The following is a 20,715-nucleotide window of genomic DNA, read 5'->3' as shown; positions in this document are numbered from 1 at the left end:
AACAAAGGAAACCGGATGCAGACCACAGCCAACTCACTATTATGTGGGGCTTTACCACAAGAATGTTTAAAATGTGATTTAAAAAAAAAAAAAAAAAAAATCCTACTTGCTTCACTCTCATTATCACTGTATTTGAAAATTTGAGAAAACAGGGAATGAGAGTTTAACAGAAAGACACCCAAGAGAAAAAAAATAAATAAATAAAAATCTGGTATGCAACTAATTTGTATTTTTTGTCATTGTTATATGTTTAGCATTTGCACATACAGAGCATAAAAAATAACATCCTGAGGCAGCATAGCAAGGTGAGCATGGAAGGTTCAGGTATCCGTTACATCTGTCCAGTACATGCACATTTCTAAACGCAAATTAATTCAGAGATCCCCAAACTTTTCCATGTGCAGGACATTTAAATATATCTGATTAGAAGTCTTGTGGATCAAGTCCATGTCAAGTCTTTTCTCCCAAACAGATGAGCGTTAGAGTGCACATCCTCATTCCATTTGTTCCATGAAGGATATCTACTGTTAGATACCATCTTACACCTTATTACAGAACTATGTTTTACAAGTTATTGCGCCAGTGTCAGAAAGCAGAATACTAAACATAACTGAAATATTCTATATTTTCTAGGGGATTAAAAGACCCCACTTTGGGGAAAAACAAAAAGCGTGAGATACAAGATCCACAAAACCTCATGAGGTAGTGAAGTATTTTTAAGTAAACCAAATCTTCTAACTGAGAAGCCAGCCTTTAATATGACCGACAACATGAATACTGGTTACATACTTGAAATCTTTTCTGCTCCTTCACCTTGACATAAATACTGTAACATCACCTGACATTAATAGTTACAGAAATAGAAAATTACAGAAATAAAAGTGCACGTGAATTTCATTTTGAGACTCTTTCCACATCTAAATCAGACACACATTAATGTTTGAACATTGCACATGATTATTCATGTAGATTTTTAAAAAATTGTCCATGGTAACAATGCAATTCATAGTTACCAGCATATGTTTATCTATCCCATTATCAGAAACCTGCACGTGATGTGACAAGTAAAATTTCCTTGCATGAGTTTAGATAAACCATTCTCATGAATGCATTTAAGAACCCTTAGGTTGACTATATACTCTCAACACCTGTATCAGTAATACATCAGGTGTAGCAAGAGATGACCTTTAAATGTTTTTTGCAGATTCATTATTCAGTTATTACTGTTTGGCTACGTATTGCTGAGAAGCTAATACATAGATATGTGTAAAGACCTTATTCTGCTGCAGTACTGCAATAATCAGCTATAGTGAACTGGTACGAACTTTGGTAAGAAAAAAAAACAGTCTTTACTGTTTTTACTTAAGTAAACGGGGAACAAAGTCTAAGTGCCAGAGGTCACTGGTCTAGACGCGGGTGAGGAAGCTCAGATTGAGGCTCACAGGGATCTGGATGGTCTCCAGAGCCACAGAGGAGGGTGTGAAGGTGAGAGTGACGGAAAAGATCTTCTTGGTGTCCATCATCAAGGTGGATGACTCAACTCGGTCTTTCAAAAGGTTCTAAAATGTTTTAAAAAAAAGCAGATATAGTGGAACAAAGCTGATAAATGGTATGACTATAATATTAAACACAAGACTGAGTATAAAAGAGAGCTGCATTCTAACTCACACCTACAAGACCGACTTACTTTAATAGTTGCGATGAAAGCGGTTGACACTCGCTCCTCAAATTCAATCACGGGGGTGTACAAGGTCAACACTTTCACAATCTGTTCAAGACAAGAAGATAATGATGAAAGCACAGTCACACATTGTGTCTACAGCTTCAGAAGGGTGAACAGTTATTGATGGTAACGCACCTGTGCTGTGGTGAGGGCAGTACACATGTTGCAAATGGCTTGGGCGTCTGCGTCAGTCTTCTTCTTGATCTGTAGAAGCTGTGCAGCCTGTATGAGAGGCTCCAGAGTCTCTTTCGCACCGCAGTCTGCCAGCTCCCTCTCCGTCAGCCACTCCTCCAGCTGCCACACGTTGTACCTGAAGCCAGAGGAACACACAAACAATTCAGACTGAACCAAGGTACTGTCAAGCAAGATCCAACCCGACATCGGCTCTGTGAAACCACAGTAAAGTTGATGTTGAGTAAATATTTTGTTGCTTTTAGAAGACGTTTTTATTTAGCCTAATGATTTAAATTACTATCTTAGGTTTCTTTGCTTTAAAGTACTATCTTTTATATCTAACTTGACACAATACTATACAGATGCATACTGTTTGCCAGTCGGTGCAGTGGGTGAAAGCTTGCTTGATAATACAGGCAAGGACGGACACTCTTCAATCCATACTCTCCTGTCCCTCTAATTTCTCCAATGACCAATCTGTGCTGTACCTGATCTGCAGGCCTTTACTCCAGGAGCACATGTCCTTCCGCAGGAGCAGGTGATTGAGTGTGACGGCACAGATGATGTAAAACTGCTGCTTGACGACCTGTTTAATCAGGTCTGGATCCATCCCATGCTGACTCATGGTGGTGTGGAAGTGGGCGAGGCGCTGCAGGAGGACTTCCACTGTGACAGCCCCCTCCTCTGGGAAACTGGTGCTTCTCTTCCTCAGGCCTGTTGGTTTGGACCCCAAAACACCCTGGATTGCCTCGTGCTCAAGCATGCTTGCAACTACATATAAGACACAAATTGAGAAAAAACACATATCATGTAGTTCTGTTATGGTTAGGCTGCTGGATAACGGCATGTTAGTTTAAATGAGATTATGTCTCCTCACCAATCAGAGGCTGCAGGATGTTCTCCATGCATTTGATGAGCTGGCGGTAAATTTGGATGGCTAGATCACCAAAAACCTGCTGGTACTCTGATAGCTCAAAGTTGGCCAGGCAGTGCTCATTCTGCTTGGCAGTGTTGTGCGTCATGATGACCTGGTATAAACAGGTTGGACAGGCATCTTGGGTTCATTAAGGACATGTACAGCTGTAATCATAACTCTGGCACCAAAGCCTACTCAGGCTTACCTCGTCTCCATTGTACTGCTTGAGACAGTGCATTAATCTGCATGTGTTGGCCAGCCAGAAGGACACCACTTCAAAATCATTTCCTTTCCTCTATAGGGACAGAACACTAATTAATTCAAAATAAACACATCACTCACTTTCTTTACACAAGGCAATGTGATATACTCCACCTTAATGACCCCTTTGATGCTGCTGATGGTGGAATTGAGCAGAGTGCTGACTCTCCGGTCATTATTCACACTGTCTGCATATCGCAGGCACATAAAGATGATGTATGCTGGGAGTCCCGGAATGAAGCTGACTGCTACCCCACGAGGCTTCAGGTCTGAGAAGATCAGAATAATTCAAAGCAAACTCATAAAATACATTGTCCTCTATCTTTAAACTACTCTAAAAACAGATCAAAAAATTATTTGCTTGAGTGAAACAGGTTGGACATACCTACGACCACATTCTTAAGCAAGCGGCTCTCGTCACCCTCCTTGTACTGCAGCATGCCCTGGTATTCTTTCTCTTTGCGGGTGATGTTCACCGCTCTTACAGTGTTCATCAAAGAGGCATTATTCTTTTGCTGAGCACTCGCTGAACACAAGACACAATATAAGAAATCACAGGATTGATGCTGTGCTTATCTATCAAACACACTCTATGAACACAGTCAATGTGATTACCTTCAAAATCTTCAACTTTTTGGATGTAAAGTTTGAGTTGTTTTTTCAACTTGCGTATGGTTTTGTCTTGTTTCTCCTGCTGCTCCATAAGCTCCTGCAATTATGTAAACATAACTTTCATGCAAGGCACAGGTATAGATCCAGTAATATACAGAGAAATCTGTTTAGTTTGAAGGAGTTGAGAAATACTACATGTTTTCACTGTGCATTATTGCAATTGCCATAATTGCATATCAACAGATAAAAGGCAGAGTGAGAGATCTGGCAGACCCACCAGGTTTTCATTGGTCAGCCGTGTCATCTCATGCTTCAGGCTGGCCTCAATGCGGGCATCTTCAGAGAGGAAGAGGCTCTGGGCCAGCAGCTTCTGCTGTTGATCCTTCTCATTCTTCAACTTGTTCACCTCCTCAAGCAGCTCTGTATACTTCTCATTGTGAACACGTTCCTGCTCCCGCATCTGGAACTCCAGAAGTCTGGAGGATGGAGGTATGGTGTTCAATTCATATGGCATGAATGTGCTTGAATCTACCAACCAGCTACAGAATACTGACACAATGAAGTTAGGTGCTGTAGGGTTTTTATGGTGATGGCATACATGTGCTCTTTGCATACTTCAGGTGTTATTTCATCTTGTGAGGGACTCATTGCAAGGGTGCATTATGGTCTTAATAAAAAATGCAAATTGTAAGTCTCCTTGAAAAATGATTCTGCAGTGTGCCTTTAACCTTTTTTCAAGGAGACCTGCATTTTACATTTTTTATCAAGACCATAATAAACCCATGCAATGAGTCCCTCACAAGATCGAATAAACTCCAGAATATTATATCATTACCTGTTGGTCTCTTTCAAGCCTTCATAAGCCAGCCACAGTTCTCCATCCTCATTCAGTGTATGGATGTCAGTGGATCTGAGAAGCAGCATCAGAGAATTTAAATAACTCTTAACTCTGTCACCTGATGGATTTAAATTGGAGTGGGAGCCACATGGTCTCACCTGTCAACATCTTGAAATGAAGGAGTTTCAAGATCTAATTTCACACCTTCCCCAAGCGCAGAGTCCTAGATGACAGTTCATATGGGATGAATTAAATCTATGTATTATCAGATGTCTGTTAAATGAATATATTAAACATAACAATATATGTTGTTTTCTCACCTTATGTTTAAGAGCCTCTTGGCGGACCATGTGTGAGCGGAGGAGCAGCACTTCCTCTTTTCGCATCTCCAGCTCGTCATTGGAGGAGCTGAGCTGTTCCAGCAGTAAGTTGTAGGGCAGAGAGCCAGGGACAGGGGGCATCATTTCACTGTTCTCATTGGTCAGAGACTTCCGCAGCTCAGTTAGATCCTGCTTCAGCTTCTTGTTCTCAGACTCCAGCTCTTGCCGCTACATTAAGACATTTAGAGAAACATAAACAAATAAATCATCTAGAAATTAATTTTTGTCTCCATTCATAGTTCAGTTACAATAAAACTATGAACTACAAGAGAAAACTGTTTTAAGGTACATTAATGGGATGAGTCTTTCTGGACATTCTCTTTTTTTTGGGATGTTGAAAGACATCTTGCTTGGATCCAAATACTTGTACCTGACTAAGTCATACCTTCAGTTTTTCCAAGTCCAGGTCTGCTCTGCAAACAGCTGTCTGCTCCTCCACCTGCTTTTTGGAAAATCATACACATAATGTACTGTAAATATTAAGCATTCAATCACAAATATCAACCAAAAATGTAATACCTTATTGATACAGAACTAAGAAACATTCAGAAACAAGACTGGTGTTTCAATCCATACTTTTTCCTTTTCTTGCTGGGCTTCTTCTTTCTTCTCCAGCTGCTGCCAAAGTGTCTGTTTGTCCTGCTCTAGTTCCTTCAATCTTCTCTGGAGTTTCAGAAGGACTGGCAGATCCACCGTTGACTGGGTCTCATCCTAACAAAACACAGCAAGCATTGGTTGATTAATCGCTTCACAAACTAGCTAGAATGCTTTGTTCACAGACAAGGCCAGAAAACATCTTGCCACAGCTGTTCCAAATGTGAGATGTCGCCCGCAGGTGCTCTGTAAACACAAATATCAACATACATCAAGAAGTACCTCTATTTTCTTCCTTTTTTTGTGGCGCTAATAAGAATCTTCCTGTAGGATGCCATCATCCTTCTCAATAGAAACTCAATTATCAAAGAAATCATGTGAATCCAGATCATGAGGAAAACTAATAATCATGTAATTTACCTATTCACAGTAATCGCTGTGCCAGTGAATGTGCCAATATTGTAACTGAAATGTCAGTGAAGCTGCTATTCTCTCTGAATATGGAAAATACAACAATTTTATATCCACCTTTAAGCATACAGAGGGTGAATATTTCAGACCCAGAAAGGTAAATTTTGGGCAAAGTATCACGTTGAGGTGATTCTGATAATGCACTGTGATATTGTGTCATTTTCTACATTACCTCTGTTTGTAAAGGGCTGTCTTCTCCCTCAGCAGAGCCTAAACTCAGACTAAACTCAGATGAGTTACTGCTGTAGTTGGAGTCTCTTCTCTTGTGCCCAGATTTGTTTGAACTCTGCATAGGTGTGAAAAATAAAAAGTAAAGAAAGTCCACATATGTTACAGGAGAAGTAAACAGCCAGACATAAACTTCTAGCTCCAGATAACTGGTTTCTGTATACTCTGCAAGTTATTATCACCACTACTGAACCTTTTAACAGAAGTCATTCAGGTTTGTGACTATCTTGTAAATAACAACCATTGTTGCAGTGTCAACAATGTGACACCAGTCAAGTGTTCCTCACAATGCTGAGATCCATCTCGTCCTTCAGGTCTCTGTGCCGCTCCTCCAGATGCAGGTGTTCACTCAGCAGATTTTGGTAGCGTGAGCGTTCATCAGTTAACTCCTTTTCCATCTGTTTTATGTTCTCAACATTGGTTTTAACATCTGAAACAAAACAGTTTTTGTTCTATTTACTGATTGAAAATGACACCATTACTTATGGACTGTGGAGGTTTGAGGTGAACTGCTCAGTACCTGATAATTGCTGGGCTTGTTCCAGGATTAGTTTATTCATTTCATCTTTGTCTTTGTTCAACAAGCTGTTCTTCATATTAAGCTCTTCTACCACCTGATTGTGAAAAGAAGCAAAATTGTGTGTTTATTTATTTCTATTCATTGTGGCTTTTAACATTTTAGAAATAAAAGCAGAGCAAAATAACCTTCTATGTTAATAAAACGACCAAAGGGTAGCTCCTACGTTCTTAAAGTTCCTATTTTGCATTTCATTCTGTCCTTTCGTAACTCAAATGTTTCCCTATGAATCTTATTATTATACTCCATGAGCCACCATGTTGAATTTGCAGAAACCTTAAGCCTAAATGCAGGACGGCTCCATTCTTTCCTGAACATTTTCAACAAGCAAAACTAATAAAACAAAGGAGACTGCAGCCTAAAGTAGCAAAATAATGGGATCACAGTGACAAAAATAAACACACTGAGAAAGAAAGAAAAAACACAAATTCAATCTGAGCTATGAACGCTGAACTAATTAGTGACGAAGCCTGGGGAAAGTGAACAAACCTCTGCTCTACTGCTTAATGTGGAAAGGTGGTGTGACGCACAACAGAATCTTAAATGTCATTGAAGTTACTTATATATCTTCATTTATGCTAAGTCATTAATTCCATGGATAACTGTTACAGATACTTAAAGACAGAGCACTGTGTAAAACTCAAATGAATGATGATGAAGATGAAGTCTAGTTGGCCTACCTGTTGTGTCTGCTCCTTGTAGACCTTTACATGCTCCTCCAGGTCTTCTTTCTCCCTGCGGGTGCTTTCCAGCTCATGCTGAAGGAAGGAGAGCTGCTCCAGCAGCGAGGGAAGTGTCTCTGCCTTGGCTCTGGCCTCCTGCTCTGCTCTAAGTAGGTTTTTGATCTCTCTGCTCTGCTTCTCTCTCTCCACAGAATGGGTCTTCTCCACAGCATTCAGCCTCTCACTGAGCTCTCTGTTGTCTTTATGCTGCGGGGGGGTGATACACACACATGTTGTGCATGTGATACAACCACTCCCAATGACCCAGTGTTTTTCCCACAAGTTATTATGGTAGACTCCAGAGTAAACAACTATAACACAGACAAAACTAGCTATCCATACTCACCTGCTCGTTTATCTTGTGTTGCAACTGCATAATCTTGTTTTCCATGCCAACATTGAGTTTCTTGAAGTGCTCCACAGAGCGCGCCTCCACTTTCAGCTTCTTTAATTCCTTCTTGGCCCTCATGCGCCGTACACAGCTCTGCAGCAGGATGATGGCAGCCATGGTGCGTCTGTAATGCTGCCTAGCCAGCCAGCCTCTCATCCATTTCTGAATGACCAGAGCCTTTTGCTCAAACATCAGCTGTGAAAAGAAAGACAGAAGAAATATCAAGTTTACATGTGAAAATTTGTAATGGTGTTAGAAGGGTTAAGGTGAAAATCGAGAGGCCGTTTGTAAGATTAGTTCTACATAAAAAGTGCTCATGCTTTTTTTAATTAAATTTGTGTGTGTAAATGACATCAGCTGACAGGGAATAAACATGTGACCCAGCTGTTGCCTAATAATACAATTTCAGTGAAATTGCATAAATTCGAAACATTTAATTTAAAAAAGTGTAAATTCAGTGTGAATATTGTCAGTCTATTGATATGGCATAATGATTAAAAATCCTACACAGCAATCAAGGTTTAGGAAGTGCAAACAATGTCTGACTGATGAGTGTTACTACGCTAACCTGGTACATCTGGGCTTCCTTTGAGCTGGAAACGTTTCATATTATGCTGAAGAGGCTCTAATTCCTATTTTCTTGGTGGCACCTATTAAATCCAGTTTTGGTGATTGCAATATCAACTATCAAGTTCCTCTATGGGTTGAGAAAAACCATAAAAACACCCAGCTGGCAAATTAAAATCAAGGCTGATCTTAATATTTCCTTTAACTGGAACAATGTTGATAAAATCAGATTTTGCCTACAGAACCTTACAAGTGTGGAATTATAACATTTAATTTCTAAAAGGATCTTTTTTTTAAAATCAAGCATGGCATTACCTTATAGTACTGCTTTTTAGCCAAGTAGGCCCTCAGGAAGCACTGAATAGAGATAGCTGCAGAGCGCTGCTGCTGGTAGCGTCTCTTTGTCGCCCACATGCGCACATTCCGCTGAATGACAACAGCTGCTCTGGTTCTTCGCAGAAACTTCACATAACTGACAGGAAAATTAAACACGTAAGACACATGCTCGAGCAGGGTTTTTTCATTCTGCTGTTGTTTAATGTCTCCACTCACCAGCGTGCCTGGTGGCCCCGTACATATCTCTGTATGGTGACAGCCGATTCCCTCATCCTCAGGTACTTCTTGCGGGCCAGCCAGCAGCGGATAGTCTTCTGGATGCGGACACAAGCCACGCGCAGCATGTCAGAACGCAGCTTCTCCAGGTAAGCCACCTGACCAGCCCTGAAGAAGATCTTGTTTTTGCCAAACTGATACTTGTCCTGATCCTAAAAGTAAAACAGAATACACAGCAGCATATAGTCTATACGTATACAATGGAGACATTAACTTTGTTATTGGCCTATGAGGATGCTTTTACATATTTCAGAAATACCTCTATAAGTTTCTCCAGGAGATTTTTGCAGGTTTGCTTTCTATCAGGAAGCACATCCTTTTGCTTCATGAGGACCCGATAACGGCTAAAGAACTCCTGATAGGTCCATCTACAATATTCATAGATATTAGAATATAAATAACTTTTACAGCGCTATATAAAACATATAATGATGTGTTCAACTGCCCATGACACTGTGCTCTCTACCAGATGCAGTTTTCGATATTCTACCTAGAAGGGAAGCCGGCTGCTGAGATCCGGATTGTTTCGAGGATGCCGCATGCTCGAAGCTGCTGCACTGTCCTCACAGGGTCCAAGCTTTTTGAAAGAGAACATACAAACAGCTGTTACAAAAACAGATGTATATCTGTTCATCTGCATTTCAATGAACATAACTGTGTGAAACGGCAGAGTGAAATCATCGTCCTCACGTGAATGAAGTTTTATGGTCATTTGGCTTGATGCAGCGTACATAGTGAGGAGTTGTAGCATTTAGTGTGTCCATCAGCAAATGCAGAGACTGTCGAAACTGAGTAAAAAGACAACAATAAATCCTTGATTGATGATTACACTGGGAAATGCATAAATTGTAATAAATGTACTTAAACATTCAGTTTACATGTTCAATATTGTACACTGGCTGAGTCACTTAGAAATCATCCAGCTGTACATTCTTTGGTGTTGTCTATGTTCTTAAAGCTGCAGTAGGTAACTTGCATAAAAAATTTATTGTCATATTTGCTAAAACTGTCCTACTGCGCAGACAGCAGTACATGAAACGTAATCTGTGAAAAAAAAAACTGGCTCCATTGGTCCCACCTACTGCTCCTACTGCGATTTGTAAGAATCCACCACGGCCGACACAAAACAACCAATCAGAGCCAGAAGAGCGTCTGAGGGAGTGTCTTACATCTGTCAATCACTACTCACACGCTGCAAACCGCCCCCTCCCTCCGCTCATGCTGCCGGCTGCCGCTCAGTCAAACAGCACTGTAAGCAACGTCAGGAGGCGAGTGAAAGCTATGGCAGAGCAACAGCCACCCGCAAAGGAGGAACTGCCCATACCGCCGCTGCCAACAACAGCAGATACGGCTAGGACAACAAATAACCATGAAGCTAATATGGTGATTGTTACAATAACACTCCGCAGCGCGTACTGTGTGTTAGCGACTGTGATGTAGCAGCTGGGCAGAGTTAGCTTGTTTCCAGATGCCTCAGGGAGGAGGGGCTTGGAGGCAGAGCAAGAGTGCAGCGAAGAGGGAGGGGGAGTGACGTGGAACTTGTGTTGGTTCAAATTTTCGGGCTAAGTCTGCTCTCCTCTGGATCTTACCTACTGCAGCTTTAAAGACAACTAAGCCTGATCATCTGAGAAAACTATTAAATAAAATATAATTTCACCCCAAAGTTGTTATTAATTAGACATTTAGACATTGCCTGTTTTTTCAAGATGCTGAGAACTGTATGACAAAGTATCACACGTCACCAAATGTCTCTTCATGCTCTCACCTGCAGCCCAACAGTCTTCTTATTATCTCTCTGAGCTTGACCAGCCCTTCCAATAACACTGGTGCGCTTCTTAGCAGAACTCTGGGCCTTCTCATCATCCTCAAACAGCTTCAGCAGCAAATCAAACTGAAAAGATCATTTTCCAGAGATCAGAGCGACAAAATGCAAAGATATTTTTGAACAGCAGATGGCAGCACCTTCAATCTGAAAGTGAAATAGTGGCTGTACTTCCTCCAATAGTTAAGGTTGAACAATTCCAGGGTGTGTGCCCACAGACTTGCAACACAAAATATAGTTCACAATCATTTGCTTTTGGTTAGTTAGGAAGTGTTGACATTGAATTCATTCACCCTCCACAAGAGAGGTGACGGAATACTCAGTGAAAATACAATAAAACAATTTCTAAACTATTTCACCTTGCTATTTTTCAGCACATTTATCTGCTCCTCATTGACCGTGTCCTTGTTTTTCTCCAGGAAACCCTCACACTGGTACTCCACCTAGGCAAAAATGACAGGTCACACAGTGTTCTTTGGCTAAGAGAGTAAAGGTCATATCCATCATTCAGAGTCTTAAGAAAACTGATTAATATTGCTTTAATAAACAGAGTCATGTGGGGAAGGCACATAAGTCTGATTTTGCAAAGCAACTCACTACACTTTCACAAGACTTTCTGCTGGTGCTCTTGAACAGAAAACCTGAGTCATTCATCCATCCACAGAACACTGAGACACAACCCCACTTCAGCGTGACACATACAACTGTGTTTCACCTTGTCTGCAAAGTGGTGGATGATGAAAGCTCTGTTTGATAGCCTGGGTTTATCAAAGTGAGCATTCTGCTTCAGGAGAGTGTTGTACAGTTTCTGGGCCCATGAGTCATCAGAGCCTTTGGGCATCTATGGAAAGAGGAAGAGCTGACACATCACTTAGTCACGGCTTTACTCATTACCTCCAAATATAGTGGAGATTCCTCCAGTGGAAAGTAGCTGAGCAGAATTTGGTTGAAAAAAAATAAATAAAACTGGCATTTTACCTTGCACTCTTCATCCAGAAGGTCCAGGACACCCAGCTTGGCCTCAATGAGATTAATGCACGGCTGGTTGTCGTAGAAGTCAATCAACGTCCAGGGGATCTCCTCTTTCATGTACTCCTCTTGCTCCAGTTTGAAGACATGCTGGAGAGAGTGATAGATGACAATGATTCACATGCACATTTTGACTACAATGAACATGTTGAGGAGGAAAAGACACATACCTGATTGAACTGTTGTTGAAGCTTTTCATTGGCATAATTGATGCAAAACTGTTCAAAGCTGTTGATATCAAATGTTTCAAACCTGAGGAAGAATACATGTTTAAATGAAAACATGTCTGGTCATCTAGCGAGTGCAAACAGTGAAACCACAAACCTGGAGATAAAAACCTACCCGTAAATATCGAGCACACCAATGAAGGAGTGTTGTTTTGCTGCCGATTTTAAGGAACCGTTAATTCTGTCCACAATCCAGCTGAAGAGTCTTGCATAGATGTGTTTGGCTAGAGCATCTCTGCCATTGACCGCACTCATTTTGGAGACAGACTTGACGTAGGTTTCTGTGGTCGTCTTGAGTTTCCTGTGACACAACCAGTGGGCCATTTCTTCACAGGGGACCCCCATCAACTCACAAAACACCATCAGATGCACATTACCTGGCTGGAAATACAGTTAGAATAATATTGATTTCACACAATTAAGACCTACACATCCTCATTTTAATATTCTGACATAAAATTAAACAAATATATGAGACAAAATACTCTCTTGTTGTGTTCATGGGTAATCAGTGTTTACCAAAATGCTGCTTCTGTCTGCAGACTGATCTTTAACTTCCACATTGCTAAGATGGAGAATAGCTGCCAGAATTTGGTAAATTGCCATTTGATCACTTTCAGTGATTCCTGCAACGAAAACAGAACAATAAAATAATAAATGATCAATCACATCACGTAATCCATAAACAAAAAATGTATACGTACAACTCTAATCCGATTTCAAAAAAGTTGAGATGCTGTGTGAAACATAAATGCAACAGAATGTGATCGTTTGCTGATCCGTCCTGACATACACTCAATTGAAAACAGTACAAAGACAATATATTCAATATTTTACCTCATCAGCTTCAGTGATTTTTGTAAGTATATGATTATTCTGAATTTGATGCAGCAACATGTTTTAAACAAGTTGGGACAGGAGCAGCTAAAGACCAGGAAAGTAGTGGAATGCTCCAAAAAACCTGTTTGGAACATTCCACAGGTAAACAGGTTGATTGGTAACAGGTGATAGTATCATGATTGGGTATGAAAGGGGCATCCTGGAAAGGCTCAGTAATTCACAAGCAAGGATGGAGCGAGGTTCACCACTTTGTGAACACATGATTGTATAAAAGATATCACTACATGGACTCAGAACAGTTTGTAAAACTGTTGTCAGTGAACGCAGTTTGTTTGTAAATGACTGCATTCTGTTTTTATTTATGTTTTACTCGGCAAGCCAACTTTGTTGGAATTGGGGTTGTACAGTACCGTCCATTCAACATGTAAAGGCAAACCTTACTGAAAGTTATTCAACACTAACCTAACAGTGAGAAAGCCCTCCTGGTATCACACAACTCTTTGGCATCATCCACTCCATCTATGACGGGGCTCTGACCCTGGTTAGTACAGTGGAAGTCATCTGCGCAACCTTAAAACAATCATATAAAATGTTGCACTAAATAGACAGAACTGCAACAGATTTTTTTAACTGTTTCTAAATCACACTTAAGTGACAAGTGATATTTAGTGACTCTCATACCTAACTTGAAGGCTTTGAACTCTGGTAAATGTGACGAGGCACACAGCTGGTAGAATATATGGTAGTTCCTTTCTCCATGGGCCTAAAAGTGGCGCAAACTGACGTAAAATACACAAGTGCCACAAAGACATTCTGTAAAATTGATAACTCTAACTGTCCATGCATGCAGGCTGACAACGAAGTCATCAAATCTGAAACAAATGCTTACCAAATCCCAATACTATCTTTTTTTAGTCAGGCAGGGTCAGGAAGTGCATGTTGTTTATGTTGTTTGTTACTATGTTGCCAAGATACATGTTACGTGTTAGATACACATGAGAGTGTTTTAAATCAATCAACACAGATGATAGAAAGATAGAAAGTGCCACATTCGGACACTGAGGGCTGTCATCTAAAGACATGCGAGTTAAATCTATATGAATGAAATTTACCTGAAACACAACTCTAGACTTTTCCAGTAAGTAGGTTCTCATGTTAGCCCCAGTTATACAATGCCTCTTGTCAAACCCAATCTCAATGTACTTCCCAAAGCGACTGCTGTTGTCATTCCTTGTTGTCTTGGCATTCCCAAAGGCCTAGACGAATCACACAAAAGGGTTTCAGCAACCTTTGTCATTTCATAATTTTGTCTTGTTTTCTTGAAGTGTTAAATGTTACCTCCATGATGGGGCTGGAGGCAAGGACTCTCTCCTCAACATTGGTCTCACCAGAGGAGCAGCTGACCGTGGCAAAATAACGCATGGCGTATTTAGCAGAGACGGTCTTGCCAGCTCCTGACTCGCCACTCACTATAATAGACTGGTTTCTTTCATTTCTGTGTAAAAAGATGTGATGACAAACAGACGGAATATAAGCTAAGACAAATTAAGAGTATCAGCTTTCAAGAAAATTCACATTTCATCTGCTTTAAGCTGTTTTCTATCTGGTGATTACAAGACCTGGCCATCTGTTTGTATGCTTCCTCTGCTACTGCAAATATATGGGGGTCCATGTCTCCCATGTTCTGCCCACTGTAGGCACTGATGATGTCAGCTTCATAGATAGGCAGGCTCTCGTAAGGATTGATGGCAACCAGGACGATTCCTAAACACCACAAGGAGAAAAATCCTCAGTTACACTCTCTTCAGGAAGTATAAACGTATGTTAGTTGACATGGATTCAGATTAAAGCATTGTGAACACTGACTGTGGATGTTTTGTGTGTATTATTTATACAAAATTCATGTAATACATTTCAGTGCACTGGTTGCAATCCTGGGGGTTGTGACCCCCACTAGGGGTCACCAAAGCTTCACAGGGGGTTGTAGGCCTTTTTATCTTAAGAGGTGTAAGGAAACCTTTTTTTTAAAAAAATAAACAAATTACAGTAGCCCTGTATCTCAGCATTTCTTAAATTTAGTTTGGATTATTATTTTTTCTGGTATAAACTTATGTAATAAGTGCCCTTATCGTTATTTGATAGTGCACGGTGAAGTCTTAACAGTCTCAACAGCCTTGTGCTGCATTAGAGAAGTACGCAGTTCAAACAACCGAAGAGCTAACAGAACAATGGCCAAGAGTCAGGGAGAACAAAACACTGCATTTGTCAGAAAAAGAAGCCTATTAAGTATGTCTGATTGTTAAAAACTACAGATAATTGCATAAAAAGTTCCCAAAAATACCTGGAAAACTGATGCAAAATTCACAGTAATTAATCTGCTCAAAATTCATCCAAATCACTCATTTTACACAAACTTCCTACAGCTCCTGCATTCACTATTTGGGTTAACTGTACAGTTTCTGTTGTTCTGTACTGTTATTGCTGTGCATTGAAATAACCACTGTTTTAGTGCATGTTCCTTTAAGCCACAACCATTAGCATAATGTACTGTAGATTATATCAGAGCATACAGTGAGCCAGGCTCCAAAGTCTACAGTGACAGTGATAGTGTGAGTCAAAGGAGATGAAGCTCATTACCACAGTATGTGTAAATCAACTTGGAGTCCATAAAGCGCACTTTAAGGTTGTGGAGCACTGCAGGCTCGTGGAGGTAGCTGAGAGCTGTGAGGTCATTTTCCCCCACCAGGATGTCAGGGTTTCTTAGTGGTGGCAGGTTGTTGGTTCGGGGGTCTATTTTGTATTCCACCTCCTAGAAAGACACAAGAAATACTTACTTAATGAGTCTAAAGATGGCAAGAAAAAACAAGCATTAGTTACACTTTATGTTGAAACTAACTAGCAGACAGTGAGCTCAGCTTGATCGTGTTCACTCATGATACTCTGGACATATTTCCCTGCCAGAAGTGCATGCCCAAACTCGATACACAGCTGCAGGTAGAAACAGCGCAGAGTGAAAAACCTTCAACCACACACTTTTCATCCATCAGTCCACTTATGGTGAGACCAAAACATTACACTGGCTTCCTGTATTCAAAGCATTGCAGAGTTGCATAAAGAGGCACAAGGTGTTCTGTGGTCTTGCCTGGGAACCTCTGTGCATTTACCAAACATCACAGCTGCCTCCAATAATCCCACAGCACACAGAGATTTATGAGGCTCCACTGCCAGTACTCTTGCACAGAAATGTGTGCATGGCTCTCTGACAGAACACCACACACCCATTTCCACCTCAGCGCCTCTATCTTCCTGTGTGTGATTATGTGTGTGAGGCATTTGCCTGTCTCACCGTGCCATCATCCAGCTGCAGAGTCAGCGTCAAGTCGCCAGGAGTGTAATCTTTGATAAGCTCTGCTGACTTCCACACTTCTGCTGCATCTGGGAGCCATACACGGGCATACTGATGGGCAGAGGGGAAACCAGGTCAGAACCATTCAACCACTGCATTAACAGTCTTTAAGAAAACTACAGCAAAATAGCAATGACATGGACCTCGAGAAAATGGCAGAGTAGCTAACCCAACATAAAGCCAGCAGACAGCAGTATAATGTGGATGGATACGGGGCATTTTATGTGGCAGACAGAGAAAAGGGCAATAAATTAAGATTTTAAAAACACTGAAGTTGTTCAGAAAACATGTCTAAGTGACTGACACGAGTAAACCACTGTTCTTTACATGACATTTACTGTAAGTGAACCAACGTTAGCTTAAGAAATCAGTTGAATGAGTTGGAAAACCGACACGGGCTCATTCACTCCGGCAAACTTACCTTAGAGTAAAGTTCAGAGGCTGCCATGTCTTACTGTTCGCTCCCTCACAAACTTTCTCTGTCGGCAGGAAGAAGGTTAAACATTTCATTGACTCCAGGGCAGAAAACACGAACTTTTCTGAGCTCCTCTCCGGAGCTCCGTGTCGCGCGCTCAGCTGGAAGGACAGTTGCTGCTACGACAGTTGACAGTCAGCAGCGCGTGCGCTGACACGTTGAGCTTTCGTGCGTCTTGTGTGCCTCCTAGCGGCCAACGCGCGCGTGTCAACTAAGCCATCTAAAGGAGGAGGCCTCGAAGGAGTCAACGTCAGTGGTGGGAGAGTTCACATCATTTAGCCACTTAAATAGAACTACTAATACTGTAAAAAATACTCCATTACAAGCAAGAAAAATGCCCGCCACACCCAGGTGACACCTTCACAGTGCTTGTTTTGTCCAATCAAAAGTCCAAACCTCTAAATTCTTGTAAATAAATGGAAATAATTGAAAGAGAAAACAGCAAATCCTCACATTACGAAGTTCATGGAAATGTTTGGCATTTACACATGACAGATGACTTAGGACTTAAACTTGTGTCAGTACTTACTAATTGATTGATAGTGCTGGATAGTTTCGTCACTTTTGTAACAAAACATTATGTTTCATGAAATCTTTGTATTTTTTGTGTGCAAAAATTTAATTTCAACATATAATTGAATATTAACATGTGATAATAGCTTGCCTTTCTTTTTTATTTGTCCCCTTTTGATTGAAATACTGGGTAAAATGACTGTCCTCCTTCCCACCCACTCCTTAAGACCCTGCTCAAGTATTGTATTAAGCAGACTTGATTTCTGAGGTACTGACCCTTAAGAAATTCTTAATTTTACAGAAGTTATTGGTGAAGGCATCCGACATACAGCGTTGTAAATGAGTGCATGCTTCACATGTATATGCCACTGCTTCATTTCTAAGGGTTTTAATTCACTTACTTCACAATTAGTGAAGTATCCACTGTTTACCGTTAATGTATTTCAGTATTTAACTATAGCCATAACAATAGGACCATATTAATATACTGACTAAGTATTTACTAATTTTGAGGCATTTTAAACTGAATTTTTATATCCTTCCAACAGATGAAGACATACTTATGTCTTGTTAGGCTTTCACTTGAGTACAAGATGACCTGGGTGCAAACAGTTCTGTCATTGTCACATATGAGAGTAAAAATAAATGTAAGGACACAATCAATTGAATACATATACTTACAAGATATTATGCAAAACTATTTTATTTACAAAACAAATGGCACAGTGTGACTGCACAATAAATGCACATGCACACTCCAGACATGTCAAGGGAGTTTCTTTGCATTAAATCCTAAGTGATTCCAGTCAGACAGTGAACAGACATTTCAGGCAAAATTCACAACTAAGATTCTCACTGAGGGAGCAAATATTGCTCAAGAGGGTTCATTACTTTTAAGGCCATTTTAAAGGTTGGGATGAGATGGAGACCAGCAGCAAGTCTTTGCAAACCAATGTCACTAAAATGAATTAAAATACAACTGCCTACAAAGAGTGTGTGGTCTAATCTTCAGTGCTTTGAAAGCACAGAATCAAACAGTTTCACAGAGAGAGGAAGGGACACACAATCAAGGACCAGAAAACCAAAAAACAAAGCAGGATTACTGCACTTTTCACTAGATAAAAAGACATGCCTCCATATGAGCAAAATAGTTTCAAATTCAACAGCATATCTGTAGATTACACTTCTACCTTACACATACACCAGTGCAAACTGATTATGTTTTCTCTGTGGTCACAACTCATCAATATTTTTGCCTCTGCAATTATCAGTGACACAGTGGAACAGGATTCCTTTGTGGTGATGAAAACAGATCACGTGCACAGACTTCTGCTACTGCGCATGGAGGCATATCCTCAAAAGTGAAAATGTTCTGTGAAAATAAGATAGCACTAACATCCATTAATATTTACGTGTGATATTGTGTTCAGAAATGAATCGCTACTCAGTCTTTTTTACAATCTCGAGGCACATTTTCAGCTACTCCTTTGTTGGATTTAACTCACTGACAATTCAGTGCCTGACATTTGACATTTTTTCTCAAGAACTTGACTTGGTACATAACTTGTTCTTAGAGAATACATACGCAGGTGAAAAAGGAACAAAAACGTAAACGGCAGGTAGATATGAAGTGGGGGTTGGAATGGTAACAAAACAGTAAACATGAAACCATCAACCGGCCAGTTTGCTGGCCACAATTGAGGTCTTTCTTTGAGGCAGGTCCTGAGGTGTTGGGATGTGCCCACCAGTGATCTCTGTCTTCTCCGTTGGGGCTGATGGCAATTGTTTATTCTTCATTTTTGCCTTGGCCATGTTGTAGTCACCAGAGTCAAAATACTTTTGCTGGAAAAAGAAACACGCACACAAACAACAAGCCATCAAGTGAGAACACTATTAAGACTGGTATTGTTTAGATGAGTAGCTAGCCTAATTCAGGTAACGCACCCCTTTCTGAAGTCTTTTCCTCAGAAGGTCTGAGCCTCCAGGCTTGGCTCCAAGGTTAGGATACCTGGCCTTCAGTTTGGCCTCCTCTGCTTTCTCTGGACTGATTACTTTGTCCTCCATTTCCTGTTCAGCGAACACAGAGTGCAGGGATGGCAAATGACCACTAAGCTAACATGATGGGAGAAAAACTGTGAAGTTTCGTTTAAACGTGCATATGACATTAGTGATTAATGAAACTGCATTATATAATCAGAGAGTTACAGCTAATATAGGTATTAATTATGTTGCACAGTATGCAGACGCCGCCATGAGGGGAAACTCCAACTGGTGTTTGCACTAGCATTCATCTTGCCATTTAACTTAGCATGTTCAGCTACAGGATTCACCAATGTTAGCTAAGTTATTAATCAAGTTAAAAGTGATTACAGCAGTATAGTCGTTGATCCCAAAAAGGCAGGCTTTTTGCTTTGGTTCACCAACAAGCGGTGGTACCTAATTAGCTAATTACATCGTTGGTTACATTAGCAAAGAATAAAGTGCTAGCTACTGGCTAACTAGCTTCCAGCTAGCCTCCGGCTAATATACCAGATTCGACGTGCTACTAGCACCGGCTAAGTAGTTAAATTTGTAGTTCGTTGTTACAATTCACCTGCTGTTCCTCAGAAGTCCTCGTTCCTTCAACCTCTTCGGACATAACTATACTCTATCCCTGCTCTGCTAGCAAAACTGGATGTAATGACTCGTTCTACCAGCTCTTCTAGCAGATGAAAGGTGCTACTGGCAGCGACAGGGCGGGCGAGGGCAGCAGCCTGTCATGCAGCCTGTCCAGCAACAGTCCGATGAATCGATACCAGAGATGCAGATGGGTGAGACACTGGGGCAAATGTACTTTAGTACTGCATCTTAGATTTGTATAATACATGAAGTGGTTGACTTATTGATGCACGCCTTCATGATTTAAAAGACCATACACACAAAATCATCATCAGTGTAATGCCTTCAATATATTGAAAATATTCATGTAAAAATCGACTTTACTACCCAATATGAACACGTAGAAAAAAATCTTCAGACTTTCCATAGACGCGTTATTGCCTCCATAAAACGATGCACTTTAATCTTAATTACCATCTGAGTAATTCATAGAAAATCTTTGGAAAATAAAATATGATTTATGCTTTTGTTATTTTTCAGCATTTCTTGTCAATGGTCAGTTGTATTACATCTCTGATTAAGTGCCAAAGTCCAAGCAGACTAACTTTTCACATTAGTCAGAGCATCTGACCCCATATTTCCAGATAAAAATAGTTAACAGTGAAAAAATAGCCCAGACATGCCATTTTTTCTAGTACTACCAGCACCAGTTTAGAATGGGATGCAAAATGGTTTGATG

The 20,715-nt window shown here is 40.6% G+C and overlaps 2 protein-coding genes across 3 annotated transcripts; both read right to left on the bottom strand.

Annotated features, from left to right (window-relative positions):
• Positions 1-1,394: 1,394 nt before the first annotated feature.
• Positions 1,395-16,917, bottom strand: LOC139337082 (unconventional myosin-Va-like). The gene is made up of 40 exons (XM_070971440.1): positions 16,812-16,917; positions 16,331-16,441; positions 15,622-15,793; positions 14,604-14,748; positions 14,323-14,479; positions 14,097-14,240; positions 13,666-13,747; positions 13,447-13,554; positions 12,664-12,770; positions 12,260-12,525; positions 12,088-12,169; positions 11,867-12,007; positions 11,604-11,729; positions 11,248-11,331; positions 10,832-10,957; positions 9,757-9,854; positions 9,557-9,643; positions 9,326-9,434; positions 9,007-9,218; positions 8,770-8,926; positions 7,843-8,082; positions 7,455-7,703; positions 6,718-6,811; positions 6,485-6,627; positions 6,142-6,255; positions 5,481-5,615; positions 5,290-5,346; positions 4,845-5,072; positions 4,683-4,747; positions 4,522-4,596; positions 3,964-4,162; positions 3,690-3,783; positions 3,460-3,600; positions 3,189-3,343; positions 3,019-3,108; positions 2,775-2,925; positions 2,386-2,668; positions 1,859-2,033; positions 1,688-1,768; positions 1,395-1,559 (listed from the first exon to the last, which is right to left on the bottom strand). Exons 1-40 carry the CDS (start codon positions 16,836-16,838, stop codon positions 1,407-1,409), a joined length of 5,463 nt encoding a protein of 1,820 aa, XP_070827541.1. The 5' UTR covers positions 16,839-16,917; the 3' UTR covers positions 1,395-1,406.
• A 1,124-nt stretch (positions 16,918-18,041) lies between these two features.
• arpp19b (cAMP-regulated phosphoprotein 19b) lies at positions 18,042-20,138 on the bottom strand. Of its 2 annotated transcripts, none has more exons than XM_070971442.1 (3): positions 19,972-20,138; positions 19,323-19,490; positions 18,042-19,220 (listed from the first exon to the last, which is right to left on the bottom strand). In XM_070971442.1, exons 1-3 carry the CDS (start codon positions 20,014-20,016, stop codon positions 19,050-19,052), a joined length of 384 nt encoding a protein of 127 aa, XP_070827543.1. In that variant the 5' UTR covers positions 20,017-20,138; the 3' UTR covers positions 18,042-19,049. The 2 variants fall into 2 exon arrangements, with proteins under 2 accessions (XP_070827543.1, XP_070827545.1); XM_070971444.1 differs by having other exon boundaries at positions 19,323-19,445.
• Between the last annotated feature and the right edge of the window lie 577 nt (positions 20,139-20,715).

The sequence above is a fragment of the Chaetodon trifascialis genome, chromosome 10 (genome assembly GCF_039877785.1).
Source record: "Chaetodon trifascialis isolate fChaTrf1 chromosome 10, fChaTrf1.hap1, whole genome shotgun sequence".
NCBI lineage: Eukaryota > Metazoa > Chordata > Actinopteri > Chaetodontiformes > Chaetodontidae > Chaetodon > Chaetodon trifascialis.
The sequence above is the reverse complement of the archived record's forward strand: the minus strand, read 5'-3'. Positions and strand labels throughout refer to the sequence as shown.